This window comes from Diadema antillarum, unplaced genomic scaffold (genome assembly GCF_040938485.1).
Source record: "Diadema antillarum isolate AM-2024a unplaced genomic scaffold, OU_Dant_1.0 scf00000030, whole genome shotgun sequence".
NCBI lineage: Eukaryota > Metazoa > Echinodermata > Echinoidea > Diadematoida > Diadematidae > Diadema > Diadema antillarum.
This window is the reverse complement of record NW_027270919.1, coordinates 1,902,677-1,916,184: the sequence shown is the minus strand read 5'-3', so window position 1 is coordinate 1,916,184 and position 13,508 is coordinate 1,902,677. Positions and strand designations below refer to the sequence as shown.

The following is a 13,508-nucleotide window of genomic DNA, read 5'->3' as shown; positions in this document are numbered from 1 at the left end:
TGGAAGAAGAATATGTGATTGCATTCATTTCGGCATATTGCACGACGTTCGGAAGCCCGCCCATCTGCCTATTGAGAGCTATACAGAGCTTAAAGTATTCTGCTATTAAAGTATTGTATGATTTGCATACATGTCATTTTCTCCAGGCTCGGTCTCTTCGCTCACTCGCGGATGTTGAAAACGTAGTATACAATAGGTTATGCATTTCTCGGGACCATCTACAAATCACAGCGTAAGAAAAACAAAACAAAACAAAACAAGACGAAACCGCCAGAATTGACCCGTCTCCCCCCCCCCCCCATTCTTTAATCACTGACCAAACAAATGATGTCTCAGTCATGATACATCTATGGGGATACACAGGGATGATCAGGGGCGTCGATCCGACGGGGGCAAAGGGGCAGGGTCGTCGATCTTCGGGGGGGGGGGGGACAAACATAATATCAGTTTTGATTGTCGTCCCCTTCCCCCCTCCCCCAATAATTCCGGAGATGTGGTGGAAATTTTTTCTTGCTTTAGTAGACAGCAAACTGTCCAAACATTTAGCAAAAAGGCTTAACCAGATTGTGGAATTTCAAGTCTGAAAATGCAAAATTTCCCTCACGTGGGAGAGGGATACCACCTCCCATGACAGTGACACGCCCTCCCGGCCCGTTTGGTCCTTTTCCCCTTTCCATTGGGCTTAAAGATTTCCAAATAATTCATCAAAACGTGTGCACCAAATCTTTCACTTGCAAAATGCAAAGTTCCCTCATATGGGATTTAGTACACTTCTTTATTGGCAATTTCCCAAATATTGCCCAAGTTCCCTTGTGTTGCGTACCCCCTCCCCCGTCCTCCCCGCACATTTCACTGACTATGGCTGTTCTTCCTTTTTTTTTTTGATAATAGAAAGAAAAAAGGAATATTGCACCACTAAAAATGTGTGCACTAGATCTCTGAATTACAAGTCTGAAAATGCAAAATCTCCCTCAAGTGCATGGGGGAGGGGGTGTCTATCCCCCTTCTGCACATTTCACTGAATATGAACGTTTCTTCCTCTTTTTTCGATAGGAACAAAGATCGAATATTTCACCAAATGTGTGCACTAATCTTTGAATTACAGACGGAAATGTAAAATTTCTCACACCGTCCCCCGCTTGATCCCTCGCACATAATAATCTTCCAAATTTTGCCCTCCCCCTCCTCTCCCCAGCGACCCATCATTGAAATGGATCGACTCCCCTGTGGGTGATTGCTTTAATGGACTTAATCCAAGAAAATTCAGAAATCCTATAAAAAGAAGGAAATAAAAATATGTACGACATACACAGAAATAACAAGCATATAACCATATATTTCATTTTATTTCATTTCATTTACATACATTGCGTATCATGGACTTATACTCGCGCTCATATACGATGGCAATCGCCGATCACCCCCCCCCCCCTCCCAATTGACTATGACTTCGATGAGAGCAGCCAGTATAGTCAACAGTATTAGGCCCGATGATCAGCTTTGTGTCCCTCGATCACCACGCGTCTTGTTTTCATTCAGAATTTTGTTGAACCAGAAGACGACTTCTGATCAGTGTAATTATAAATCATTTTGCGGACACTGGCAGAACATCAAGTTAGAAATTAAGTGCTTTGCCAGGTTCTTCTAAGTGTGATGTTCGTAAATTTCCTCTAAATAATAAAAGTACACATTTGCATTTGTTATCATTTACAATTTTATTGCCATATTGCAATGTATACGTATATAGGGGCTATCAGCCAGTATAAAATTGGTGTTTCTCTTTTGGTCCCCTCCCAGCCCCTTACGTCTGATACTTAAAGCTGCATGGTATCTCACTCAGAGGCGAATGTTTGCGAATGTAGCGAATTTGAGATTCGCCAACTTTTCTGACGAATCGTTGCGAAAAATCTAGGTTCGTTTCTGCCATTAGCGACAGTTAGCGACTTTTAGCGATGTTTAGCGACAATTAGCAACACTTGAGCGAATGTTTGCGAAAGTGTTTGCGAAACACAGGCGACGACTATTAGCGACTGTTAGCAAATGTTAGCGACAGATTTGCAAATGTTAGCGACAGTTTTGCAAATATTAGCATGCCACCTTTCAACATGGATTTCCAGAATATGGAAATGAATTTCTGCCAAGGAGAGGATCAACGTGCTGCTGTCCTTGAAGAGCTGCTTTCTGGCTGCAGCTCACAGCTTTCGTTCAGCTTAAGAGAAAGAAGATGAAGAAAAACAACACAGGAAGAAGAAAAGAAAGACTGTTTGGGTCAGGGAGTGGTTGTTGCAGAGGACAGACTTTGGTCAATATGAAAAGCTTTTGCAGCAATTACAGTCGTGATGGAGATGTCAAGAGCTTCAAGATCTTTCTTAGAGTGGAACCTTGCCTGTTTCAGGAGTTTTTATATAGGAGCCATATGGTTACTTGTTCGCTAGCAGTGGCGAATCAAATAAAAATGTTAGCGACACCGTATTACGACCGTTTGCGAATTCTTACGAGTGATTTGCAAATGTCTGCAACTGTTAGCGAAAATACAAATTCTCAAAGAAATTTTGAACATGTTCAAAATTTCTTTGCGACAACAAAAACTGCTTGCGACAACAAAAAAACGTTTGCGAACTATCTTGCGACTGTCAACGAACCTTTTGCAATCATTTAGAAACCATGGCGAAACCCAAATTCGCTCTACGTTCGCAAACGTTCGCCGCTCAGTGAGATACCCCCTTAATGGGGGGTCATTTTTTGATGTATTTTCTACGCTGAGGTACGGCATAACCCATACCATATATTTTTCATACATTGAAAAGGCAATCATAATTTATGAACCAATCAATTGCTTCAAAAAAAGAAAAAATCTTACTCTTGAAGTTTACCGCCCATGTTTCACTTTTCATGTTTGAAGATATCAGTGCCTTTGGTCTGCATTGGTTCTGATATTGCTGCATATACCTTGGCTTATTCCATGAATAATATATATGCTATATTTTATACCACACAGAATCAAGAAGTGAGATGATCATGATGATTTTGACGTTTATACTGCCAATTAAGGCGAGGATTGGTAAATTAATCATGTCTTCAATTAAATCTGTTCATTGTGTTTACGGAAAATGCCCATTGTTCCATTGTTGCAGGAGTATAAAACTTTGGTTCCTTTTTCTTCCTTTACTCTTTCATCTGTAGATCCAACAATCATCTTTTTTTTTTTCCTCGAACTTTCTCACCCACTCTTCCTTCAGCGGCGGATCCAGGAATTTAATCAGCTGACAAGTAATTTATAAAAACGAAAACAAAACAGCTCCCGCGTGCAAAAGAAAAAGGGCTTCAATTTTCTTTTGAACAAAACGAAATGGGGGGGGGGGGGGCGCACGCCCATTTCCAGTTGTTGTTACCAAGTTTTTTTTTTCTTTTATTAAAAAAACCTGGGGTGGTATTCTGAGGTCGTAATTAAGTCTGTAATTAACTTCGTGATTAAGTCGTGAAGTTAATAGGCCCTTAATCATGGGCAAAATCGGTATTCTGAGGACGTAATTAAGGTATGATTAAGTCCCCTGTAATTATCTTAGGTCCCTCCCATCTAATTGTTATTCCATCCAATCAGACGCGTTGTTAGAAGCCAAAATGATGATTACACGCGCAAATATGCCCTCAATGCGCGCTCCTCCACACCCCCTGTAATCACAACCCAAGAGCTCCGTGCGCACACTCCGGTATTTGATTACAACCCCTCACCTATACGCACGCGAAGATCTCAACCTCTTTGCTCACATAAAATGACAAAATTCCTCGAAAATCGGCTATATTTCTTTTTTTCTCTGAATTCTACGGATACCACGATAACAACATTCAACCGCTCCTCGGTTACCGAAGACGGTAAGCATCGTTGTGGCAGAGAAAACACGATGTATTGCGTGATATCGGAGTAGTTAATGACACTCTTTGGTATCATTAAGTTTTCCATTAACTTTCATACTTAATTACACCCTCAGAATACCGATTCGTAATTAACTCTGTGATTAAGTCCTCTCAGAGGTGCACGCGCATTGATACGCGCAAACGCGTAGGTCCTTCCCGCCAAAACGCTTGTTGCTACGGTAGTTAATTTACCCCCTACTTAATCATGCTCTCAGAATACCAATTCGGTAATTAAGTGCTAATCAGACACTTAATAAGCTCTCAGAATACGGCCCCTAAGGGAGCGCGCGCCCGGTGCGCCCCCTCTCTATAAGAAATTTAATCTTAGGGCACATTTCTACATAGGATGATCATTCAGTATATCGTATACAGTCATTATCTCATTCTATTAAAAGCATCATTTCATACACATTTATTTTATTTTCAACAGCTTTTATCTGCTCAGCAGTCACCATACCAAGATAAAGAGGACTTCTTTCATAACATCTACATTAAAGGCCAAGATCAGTTCAATATCTTTGCATTAATATAAGATTGCATGTACCAGCACCTGCTGGAATGCTATCTTAGCTATCAACTATCACTACATGACAAACATTAAAACACACTATAAGAGCTATTTCAAAATACACAAAAAGTACACAAATTGTGAAAAAATGAAGTCGTATCATTCACATGCATTCTGTCTCATTGACTAATTATTGGAGTATTATTGCTTGTATAAAGAATATAGGTTACATTGAACTCACGGACATCATACTTTATGACAAAAAAAAACCTACACATGGAGACATACACACAATATCAGGCTACATAGTCCTAGTAAAATAGCCAGAGATGTTGCAAAGGTTAATATCACTGAACATCACGAAAGACTTCCACTTCATTGATGCGAATTTAATCGGACATACGAGGCAGCATCCAGCTCTTCGCTCACAGTGATAAAAAGATATGTGTATAATATGAACTCGACTTCCACATTCAAATACCACAGACCAGTTCTATGTTGCACTTCACTGCATGAGCATAAACAAGTCTGGCAACAGCTTCATGAAAAGTTATCGGCCCTGACAAGTTGTCAATTTCTTACAATTACCATATCATTAGACAGTCAGTGCCCGGAGCTTCTCAGCCAATGAAAACCAGTGATTTCACCGAGTACTTATAGTACTAGCAACTTGTTAGGCTGACAAATCAATGGAAACGGTGCCCTGTTGTGTCTTGTTTTCTTGGTGATGTAATATCCATTCTTATATGGGGCTATCAATTATAATGTACCGTGATCTCAAGATTTAAATATGATCCTCCGCCTCGTGACCCCAGATAGATCATGTCATATAATACAATATCCAACAATAGACACTCACGCAACTTTGAAATAAGAGATATGACTTAAAGGGACATTCCAGACGATTTTCATAATTTCACATCATTTGGTACACTAAATCGACAACTCCATGTATAGATTTGTTGAATTTATTGTGGTTCTTGAGCAGAGAACCAATACTCTGAAAAACCTTAAACAAATTACACTGAACAAGGATGATGACATAAAGAAGGTTCACATATTTCAGATAATTATGTATAGCATGTGTAATTCTATTACACATGAAATACCGCTTGCTTGCGAGTTCACATGTGTATAATCTATGCATGCCTTCTGCTTTTGTTCTGCTTCCTTGAGCCCCAACTCATGCATTCTTATAGTGACTCTGCCATGTCATCATCCTTGTTCATTGCAATTTCTTCTAAATTTTGAAAATGTTCTTATTCTTCATCCAAACTATCACAAATTCTGAAACTCTGTCCCCGGTATTAACTGATTTATAGTTGTTCAAAATAAATGTAAAAATTTTAAAATCGTCCGGAGGTCTCCTTTAATGTACTTTACATTAAAGTTTTATCAAATAATTCTTTACATGCGATTCGTTATTTTTTTACCTTGTCCATGACCTATAGACCTTGACCGTAAATCTAGAAGAATCTTTTGGAAGAGTCGTTGAATATGAAGTATCTGAAGTCATTATGTTATCAAGGCTCCTAAAAACAGTGTAAAAACATCAATGACAGACACACATAGACACATTCTCATTAGATGCTTCAACTGGGGATATGACTTTGGGTGCTCAAGGTAACAGAGTATGTATCAGTGTTATTCTTTTGCTTCTGATATAGAATTACACACACATAGTACTGGTATATATACATACATATACACTTTGTATATCATATACACTGTATAGAACATTATCTTCATCACGATAAACTATTAAATTGACATTGGCAAACTTACAAGCAAAATTCAGTTTAGTATAGGTAAAAAATCAGGTTTCATATAGAGTGTATAGGAACATACAAAACAATCGAGGACATGTGTAAAATTATTTTAAGTACTACATGTATTCGCTTATATGCATGCAGTTATATAACTTTGCGGGATGGGCAGGTGCCTTGATACCCCTATACGGTAGCCCTATAGGGCCAAAAACATGTTGCTTTTTCATTTAGTTTAAATACTCTGGACAAACGGGAATATCCTCGACGTGAAATGTATCCCCAGTTGCCTGGAGTAAAATACCACTCGATCCCTGATTGAAGTCGTTTATGAGAACTATACATCCACATGTGGTATAGCGCAAAGGCATAATAAACACTAAACCTGACAGAAGCAAACAGGTACGATGTAGCAAAGTCGTTACTGAAAGTGACAATTATTTTTAGGTACAGAGGGGAATCAAATTAAGATTGGACGAATGTCGTTGTTCCAGAAGTCTTTCACCGTCTTCTTGGAGATCAAGACGCCTTGGAGGTCTTTGGTTCCAGGAGGAAGAAGGGCTAGGTAGACCGGATTGACGGCTCCTTCTTCCGTGGAAATCATGTTGGAGGACGTGTGATGGGCCGTCATGTTAGACAGGACGTAGCCAGGACAGCACTGTGCACAGAGATGCAAAGAGTGTGATGGAGGTGTTGGTAGTTTATGTCAGTGTCGCCATGGCAACAAACTACAATGTTGTTTCAAAAAAGTCTCAAGAACTATAAGTGCATTCTATTAGTGCAATCATTATGACTACAATCACAAAATACACAACATTAGCATCATCACCATCATCTGAATTCCAACAATTTTACCGTTAGACCTTCCGTAATCATGCTAATTAAAACCTGAGGACGAACATACTGTTATGACACCTTGTGTATGGGTAAAACACTCGTGTCTTGAAGTTGAGGCTGAAACTCACAGAGTTGACGAGAACATCCTTCTTGGTGGTATCCTTAGCAACAGCCTGGCCTTGGATGCGGGTGAGAGCAACGGCACCCAGTTTGCTGACCCCATAGGCCCAGTCAGGCCAGCCTTGCTGCACATGATTTCCTGTTCCTGTTGCTCTGCACAGTCCACAAGACGGATTGTGATGTAGCACAGAAGCATCAAGCGAATGAAAAAGTGAAACAGGAATGTGGAGAGCTATTTAAGCACGACAGGAAAAATATAGGTGTCCATGAATTTGAAAATAAGCAAATCGAGCCGTTAAAATTTCCTTCGCCCTGCTGTGCTAACAAAGTCAAAATACTGCAGACATAGATGTGTGCAGGGGTAGGTGCAAGTGGAGCGCAAAGCACAGTGTCATTTTATGTCCGTTTCCTATGTCATGAGGACTGAACAGTTCTCACCGTCAAAATAGAATATTTGAGGTCAGATTTATAATACTGGTGGCCATTCATGAGTTGCCACCCCTGCATTTCATATCGAACCATTTTATCTGAAACATTTTTTCGAAAATGTGCAACTGACTTTGGTCACTTCCTCTCTATAGGCACTTGATCCACCAACGTTGCCACTGTCGGTAAGTTACGTTCATTTTTAGCAACATTCATATGTAGAACAATATGAAAAGTATGGGGATGGGTATATTTTATATCAACGTGCATGTGATGAAAGAGTTACAACCTAGCACTCTTTTTCATTCACTGCCAAGCATGGTCACTGTTCTTGTATGTGTTTCTGTTATTGACAACATGAACATGAAAGCAGCACAGAAGGGCACAAGAAAAATCCCCCCCCCCCCTGGCGCTATCGGTCTTGGATACCAATTACAATGAATTCTTGAACAAGCAAATTTCCACAATCTTGTCGAAGAAATCTTACTTGACGCTTGATACTGGTTAACGGATTAATTACACATCCTCACTATACTTAGTCTAGTACCTTGGCTTGGCATCGTGCAAAAAAAAAAAAACAAATTGTAAGATTAGATACACTTGGTTCCATGACATTTGCTCCTGCGACAATCGTATTGCTCCCATGAGCTGTATACGTTGAGCCAAACATAATACCCACAAACATAACTCTAACCGTAATCGCATAGTACTGTATAGTGTAGGGCCTCACAAACTACACCTAAAATCCTACCACAACCCGAACCCTTATAACCTTAACCCTAACTTGGAGAAAATATCACCGGCGGGAGCATAATCTGGTCACAGGACCAAATGTCGTGTCAGCATGAATAAAGTATCATGAAGAATGCTTTTATGGACAGCTGGAATTCATGTACTAAAACCCAACAACAAATAATAACAACAAATATTAATGGAAACACATCTCTGTATATTTTAGGCCTTTTATAAGGAAAGTAATGTTGAAACCACACCTGACAAATTCTTCCATGAGGTCAATGACCCCTTGCTCCGTTGACACTTCCTTAAATCTCTTTTGCAGGTCCTCGCTGCAGCGATAATAGGCCATCGGTGCCACCATGCTGGCTACTTGGACAATCCTGATACAATAGTATGGGAGACAAAGATAGGATTTGACTTTAAAAATAGAATATGTTGGACTTCACTGCGATACACCTGCATGTATATACGCGTATAGGGTTGAGGAGTGAATGCCTACACAAAATAATGTCACATACTGCTATTTTAACTCTCTTCTCCTGCAATTCACCTAGAGCCTCCAATGCCCTTAAACGAGATTCTTTTTGATGTCAACAGAGAACAGACAGATCGGCGTTATCAAGGAGGTTTGAGAGACAGAGTTATATGTATATATATATATATGTGAGTATATATATATATATATATATATATATATATATATATGTATATATATTTTCGAGACAATGTAATGATGACAAAAGATATTGCAGGAAGCCGGCTGGTGGGAAGCTTTCGACCTTCGTTCTTCAGCTTTATTGTCTGCTAAGCAGATGTGTGTGTTACTTGGGTGTCTTGTGGCTGTCTTGTCAGCCACAAGAGAAGACACCCAAGTAACACACACGTAAAAAGGGTATTTTTCTTCTGAACAGATCATTCATAATATGTTTGCAAACTTGAATATATCAGTGATAGTGGTGACAAATATTTTGCAGCCCTTTTCTTTTTCACGACACGTTAAGTACTTCTACCCTGCACTGTAATACTGCAAAAATGCTGTACACTTTTTAGCAATATTATTAAGTGCTACGTGTGACCCAGTACTAACATTATTAGTACTGGATCACACGTAGCACTTAATAATATTGCTAAAACTGTAAATGATTATTCATCATAATGATAGACTGGCATGTCAAAATAATGTTAAAGCTAAACACTTTCGAAAGGTAGCATCAAAGCAAAACACTTATTCTGTTGACAGCATATATATGTGAATCGTTTTCTTTTTCCCAACTGCACTTACATGTATATGCACATCGAGCAAATGGACTTTGGAATCAAGATAGGCCCTATATGCTTCATTGAAGGAAGATTTTTTTTTTTTTTTTGCTTTGATTGTTTTAATCTTATGTATGATTTGTTTTTGAAGGAAGAGTTGATATACATGTGCACAGTTCACCCCGTTACAAGAAATACGGATATAAGAAAATTCTGATTACAGTAAACTAAAAAGTAAGATCCCAAATTTATCATCTATGCATGACATCTCCACGTACTTGACTGTTCGGCTGTATAACCAAATTTCGGGAAATATTGTAAACCGCCAGTCCCGAGTATTCGTTATATTGGGAGTGCACTGTATACATGTGTACTTCATTATGAAGACACAGTACCTTCCACCATTCCGGATTAGAGGGAGAAACAAGTTTGTCATGTGGAGAACTCCGTAGAAGTTGATGTCAATGGTTCCCCTGGCCTGTTCAGACATTGGAGTATCATTTCCCTGGAAAACGGATGATGGCATGATGCAATGTAGAACGAACACAAAGGCAATTATTAGCTTTTTGCCTGTTTCTGTTCTGCGAGAGCATTCTATCTATAGGGGTGTATTCTAAAACTGCAAATGAATATTTTAGAGTTGTTATCTGCTGAATGTCTCCTTGCTTTTTTTTTTTTTCTTCTTCTTCTTCTGGTTAAGTCTGCTCCTTCAATAAGCTGAAGATTCTTGAAGACTGTAAGAATCTTTTTAATAGATCTATTTTCAATGCATAACAGCTGTAAATATTTTCGTTAACCAATGGAATACATATATTATGAATCTTTCCATAGCCCAGAGCTCAAAAGGAATCTGAGCAAAAACGCAGAAATACTGTATAAATTACAATTTTTCATTGCTAAATCCAGCATAAAATTGCATTTTGTAATCATAAACAGAGGAGTATACTCAAGGAAGAGAATGAAGGGCTAAAATTGATATTTTTTTCCAGACTCAAATTCATAACAATATTGTGAGATCTGAAGGCCCGCGTATACAACTATTCATCTAAATTCTATGACTGACGATTCACCTGATATTGAACGTGCAACTGAAGTCTTTGAAAGGTTTGAAAACAACAACAACAACAACACCAACAACACGAGACGATGCGGGGGGGGGGGTCTTTACCCTTGGTGCATTTTTGCATACTCTTTTCTGAGAAGATGGTAAACGAGGGGATAAAATCCAGGATGATTCTTAGATAGGCCTCTTGCAGTATATACCCGATATCTACATTGAATGACTCATGTTTAAAAGAGTTTTGACCTTGCTCCAGATGGGTTGAAATTCAACACTCTTGGAATAAAGATGTTAACAACGAAGCACATCTAAAAGACCGAGACTAATTATTACCTTGTAGACAATGCCTGCATTATTGATCAAGATGTCCAGTCCCCCGTGCTCTGCCTTGATGAAATCTCGCATCGCCTCCATGCTCGCCATCTTGCCCACATCCAGCAGGTGGAAACGAGGGTGGAGTCCCTCTTTCTCCAAGGTTTCCATGGCTTCCCGGCCCCGCCCTTCGTTCCTGGCGGTGAGGTAGACGATGCCATTCTCTCCAAAATGCTTACAGAGAGATCGGACTATAGACAGGCCGATCCCTGTGTTGCTGCCAGTAACCTAACAACAAGATTATTAAAAATAAACAACAAAACAAAACCACCACCACAATGCAACATTCTTGAAAGGGCATGATTATAGCTCAATCTAAAATAATATTACACTGTAAAAACATCGGTGTTAGATTTAACACCACGGGTGTTAAATCTAACACCGATCAAACTTCAATAAAGGACCACACCCACAGGTGTTAAAAATGCACTGTGATGGTGTTGAAAAGTGTTCACCTGACACTTCGTGGTGTTAATTTGACACTGTACCTGGTGTTATTTTGACACTGTACTGGTGTTAATTCAAAAATGACACCACATGGTGTTGATTTGATATTTGTTGGTGTTAATATCGATGGTTTAACACCCGTCCAGCTTCAATAAAGGACCACACCCACAGGTGTTAAAAATGCACTGTGATGGTGTTGAAAAGTGTTCACCTGACACTTCGTGGTGTTAATTTGACACTGTACCTGGTGTTATTTTGACACTGTACTGGTGTTAATTCAAAAATGACACCACATGGTGTTGATTTGATATTTGTTGGTGTTAATATCGATGGTTTAACACCCGTCCAGCTTCAATAAGAGACTACACCAGCTGGTGTTACTTTGGTGTAAATTCATTTTCACATTTTTTCAAAAATCTAGTATTTTAATGTAAAATTCTTGATCGTCTTGTTTAAATTAAAAATCAACAAGAAGTGCAGTTACTAAGAAACTCTTCAAAAAACAGTTTAAAATTTGGAAATGACACCCAGAGGTGTTAATTTAACACCATAAATGAGCACCGAAAATTTAACACCAGCTCGGTGTTCACTTTTTAACACCGGACTTTTTGCAGTGTACACTGTCTGAACCAATCAAGGCTATCAAAACATAATTTCCTTTTTGGGACTATGCAATGTATAACCTATTTCTTTTTGGGCATTATAAAAGTACTGTATTCTTTATAGTATGCTTCACTTCTTGCTTATATACCGTGTATACTCTGATCGCTTTTTTATGATGATGATGATGATGATGATGATGATGATGATGATGATGATGGAAAGTATATTCATACAGGAGCTTAAGTGCAATCGAAGTCAAACTGTAGGTACATCTTTGTGACCCCCCCCCCCCCCCCCCCGTGCGGATATTGAAAGTGTATAAGAAATGATCCCACAGAACATAGAAAACGATGGGGTGGGGAAAATATTACTATTATGGATAGAAATAATGCGATATAAAGATATGGCTACTGCAAAGCCTTACCTTGACAAACAAGATATGAAAGATGATTCTCGAGCTAATTCTGGATAAGATTGTTTGTTTTATCCCAGGACTGAAAGACAGTGCAAACACAGCTCCGACATTGCCCACACTTCTTTTGACATTGAATATTACTGGCACGCTTTGCAGAAGATTGAACTTTGCATGGAGTAGATCTATCAGAGGCATTATGTGAGAAAAGTTACGCACCTCTGTAGTTTTACGTATACATTGCACTACTGGTATACAGAGAAGCCAAAATCGCAAAGTCATGGCTTCAGCTTTGCAATTGCACCGGTACCTGATCTCTACATCATAAATGTACAGATAGGCCTACACATGATACCATATTACATTTCAACAAAAGCAAATGTTACATGTGTTTTCATAGTACTTCATAAAATTAAAAAAAAAGGACGGACAAGAGTTCTCTCACAAAGCTTCCCTTGGATATACGTCATACTACTCCTGAGAAAATCACACCGATGATCTCACCACGACCACGTTCTGTTACGTGTTTAGGTCTACAGCACCCAGGGGTTATTACCCCTGAACTCAACGTTCTAGAGCGCGTGAGATTAATTCTGATCATGTTCGACGAAATCCTTCTAAACGAACAATGACTACTCTTTCCTTCTTCAAATACCTCCAAAATCGATTCGTTATACTCACCAACACCACTTTTCGCGACATCATGAGCAATATCTCGTAACGTATAGTAGGACTTATTACAGACCTATAACACAATATCGACGAGTCTATGCTATATCACAGACTATACACGGAGGGAAAACTGGACACTGCATATTAATATTATTATAATAGAGCGATTAATGAAACACCGAAATTCGTACATGGAATAGAATAGGGCGCCGCCATGCACTGAGTATAGATAAACTGTATAGCGCATATCGGCTGCGTAAAACAATCTCTGCTTTTGATGTAGTGGAAAGTCAGGTTACTGGCTTGACTTTTCCGCAAGTCAGAAAGGCCTAAAAGCTATCCAGATATATTCTTCACATTGAGAGTCCAAACCAT

At 39.1% G+C, this 13,508-nt stretch overlaps 1 protein-coding gene across 1 annotated transcript; it reads right to left on the bottom strand.

Annotated features, from left to right (window-relative positions):
- Positions 1 to 6,649: 6,649 nt before the first annotated feature.
- LOC139740310 (carbonyl reductase [NADPH] 3-like) lies at positions 6,650 to 13,265 on the bottom strand. Its single transcript, XM_071650905.1, has 6 exons — positions 13,143 to 13,265; positions 10,961 to 11,227; positions 9,963 to 10,072; positions 8,565 to 8,690; positions 7,155 to 7,299; positions 6,650 to 6,847 (listed from the first exon to the last, which is right to left on the bottom strand). Exons 1-6 carry the CDS (start codon positions 13,164 to 13,166, stop codon positions 6,650 to 6,652), a joined length of 870 nt encoding a protein of 289 aa, XP_071507006.1. The 5' UTR covers positions 13,167 to 13,265.
- Positions 13,266 to 13,508: the final 243 nt, after the last annotated feature.